Source organism: Engraulis encrasicolus, chromosome 22 (assembly GCF_034702125.1).
Source record: "Engraulis encrasicolus isolate BLACKSEA-1 chromosome 22, IST_EnEncr_1.0, whole genome shotgun sequence".
NCBI lineage: Eukaryota > Metazoa > Chordata > Actinopteri > Clupeiformes > Engraulidae > Engraulis > Engraulis encrasicolus.
Window position 1 is genome coordinate 25,214,945 of NC_085878.1, and position 2,171 is coordinate 25,217,115.

Below are 2,171 nucleotides of genomic sequence, written 5' to 3' on the forward strand. Positions count from 1 at the left end.
TTCACAGACTGGCCTGTGTCCAGCCTGTATATCAAATATGGGTGAATGGTTCATGACTGACATCCACTGGCCGTCGCAGCAAAAAAGGTCATTAACTTAAGTGGCCGAGAGTGGCCAATTAAACCAATTACTGCTTTGATAGCTCTAATGTAAACTAAAGGATGGCCCAATGAACCCCACAACGTTATTTGATTTGCACCATTGCACACATCATATATTTAGAGGAGTTTGTCTTTAGGAAGAGAGATGGGAGCAGTAGCTAAATGGGTTCAAGTGCTTGGCAGTGACCCTGAGGCAGAGACCGTTTGGCACATCAGTTATGTCCATGGCCACCTACTATTTTGTAAAGCTATTTTGGCCTTTATTTGTGATAGGACAGTTAAGTAAGTCAAATTGCCTGCCTTCTTCTACATGAGGTATTTAGCCTACCTAAGGCTTACTCTTCTCAGTACAATAAAATGAAAGGGGTAAGTGTGTAGGCTACCTGTGTGCCTGCGCACCCCCAACAACTAACAACTATTGTACTTGTAACACCACCACAACTACAAAAACACGCAGTTAACTTATCAGGCCACTTCAAAACGAGGTGTATTTCATAACTCCTTTCAATGATTAATACTCCACATGAGCAGCATGGTCAAACACAGATGGCCAATCTGCCGATTAGCCCACTGCCAGGAACAATGCGGTCACTCACCTCTCTCGAAATGGGATTTTAAAAAAAATCTACACTGCCAGGAAGCAGAAGTACTACGCGACAGGTCGTTGATATACTTGATCTACTTCATATTGCGTTTGCTTACCACCAGGGTTATATCACAGACTGCATTCACTTAGCTTACCTGCCCCAAATTCCTGTAACCGTATTTTGAGGCAAGTTTATCTGCCTCCGCAGAGCCTCCTGTTATCCGCACTGCCCAGTGATTGGTAAAGACGCTCCGAGATGGCGATGTTTGACAGGCAACAAAAGTTGACAACACACACGTAAAAAACAAAAACATATTGTTGCTTGGATCTGTGATCTTCTCCCTCGATGACAGCCCTAGAGTAGCATTTATTGACAATTTTGGGTTAATAAATTAAAAACTCCAAATCGTGTGATCATCAAAATGTTCGCATTTCACAGTTTCATTTTACGCAAAATACCCAAAAAGCAAGCTGGTAGATGGCATTCCATTTGACTAGCAAATGTTCAAAATCCTTCCCTTCGAAGAAAATAAAGACCAGTAAATCCTTCCAAAAAGTTAATAGAAGTGATTCTCAACTCCGCCGTTCCGCAACGTGCCTTTGTGCGCAATGACAGGTCGCATGTTGCTTTCCAAAGTGGCAGTTCAAAGTGGAGGTAACTGCGGTTGACAATTGTGTGGGTAATCCGGACATCAAAGACAGTAGGTACCAGATTTGACGTAGCGACGTACAGTGAATCTCCTGACAGCCTGACAGGCACAGTTAGGCTACTGTTCCATGATGAGTGAACTGATAAACAGATCGGTGAGAGAGAATCTCTCAACGGATGAAGCAGGCTCGGCAAAGTCTCACTGATAGCCTAACTGGGTTGAGATAGTGGGGAATAGAGCGCACTTCACTTTCTGCAGTCCGTGATTCGGTGTCCAGAGTATACACATGCACCCCCACACGCTCTCAGGCAGAGAGAGAGAGAGAGAGAGAGAGAGAGAGAGAGAGAGAGAGAGAGAGAGAGAGAGAGAGAGAGAGAGAGAGAGAGAGAGAGAGAGAGAGAGAGAGAGAGAGAGAGAGAGAGAGAGACTACTACATTGGTGAGATTATCAGTCCCATCCTCACTGCATCCATAAAACCTTGTTTTCCTGGGAGGCAATGAAATAATCCTGACTGCTCAGAACAGAGAATAGCCATTACTGTAAAGAGAAGACTAATTGATTGAAGAGCACTATCAGTGCAGCTCAGCTGACAGCAGTATTGTCAGTTTTACATTCCCAAACAACCTCTTCATTTATTTAACCGTGACAAATCACCAAGGCTGTCTGTTCCTTAATTGCCCTCCCACAGTGACATTTAGCCTAGGCCTATATCTTGTGATTTGTTTCTTAGAGTCCACAAATGGACAAAGATGGCTCACTGATCTGTTATGCAAGGCTTTTCCCAGAAATGACTATTTCCTCTGAGGTATTTCCTCTCTTTGGGGATGCTAATAA

At 43.7% G+C, this 2,171-nt stretch overlaps 1 protein-coding gene across 1 annotated transcript in view; it reads right to left on the bottom strand.

The window, feature by feature from the left end:
- Positions 1–1,610, bottom strand: part of pcsk6 (proprotein convertase subtilisin/kexin type 6) — a 63,685-nt gene extending 62,075 nt beyond the window's left edge. Inside the window, exon 1 of the mRNA XM_063188798.1 lies at positions 843–1,610. Within this exon, the coding sequence (XP_063044868.1) occupies positions 843–1,001 (159 nt within the window). The 5' untranslated portion in view covers positions 1,002–1,610. The remainder of the gene's footprint in view (positions 1–842) is intronic.
- Positions 1,611–2,171: the final 561 nt, after the last annotated feature.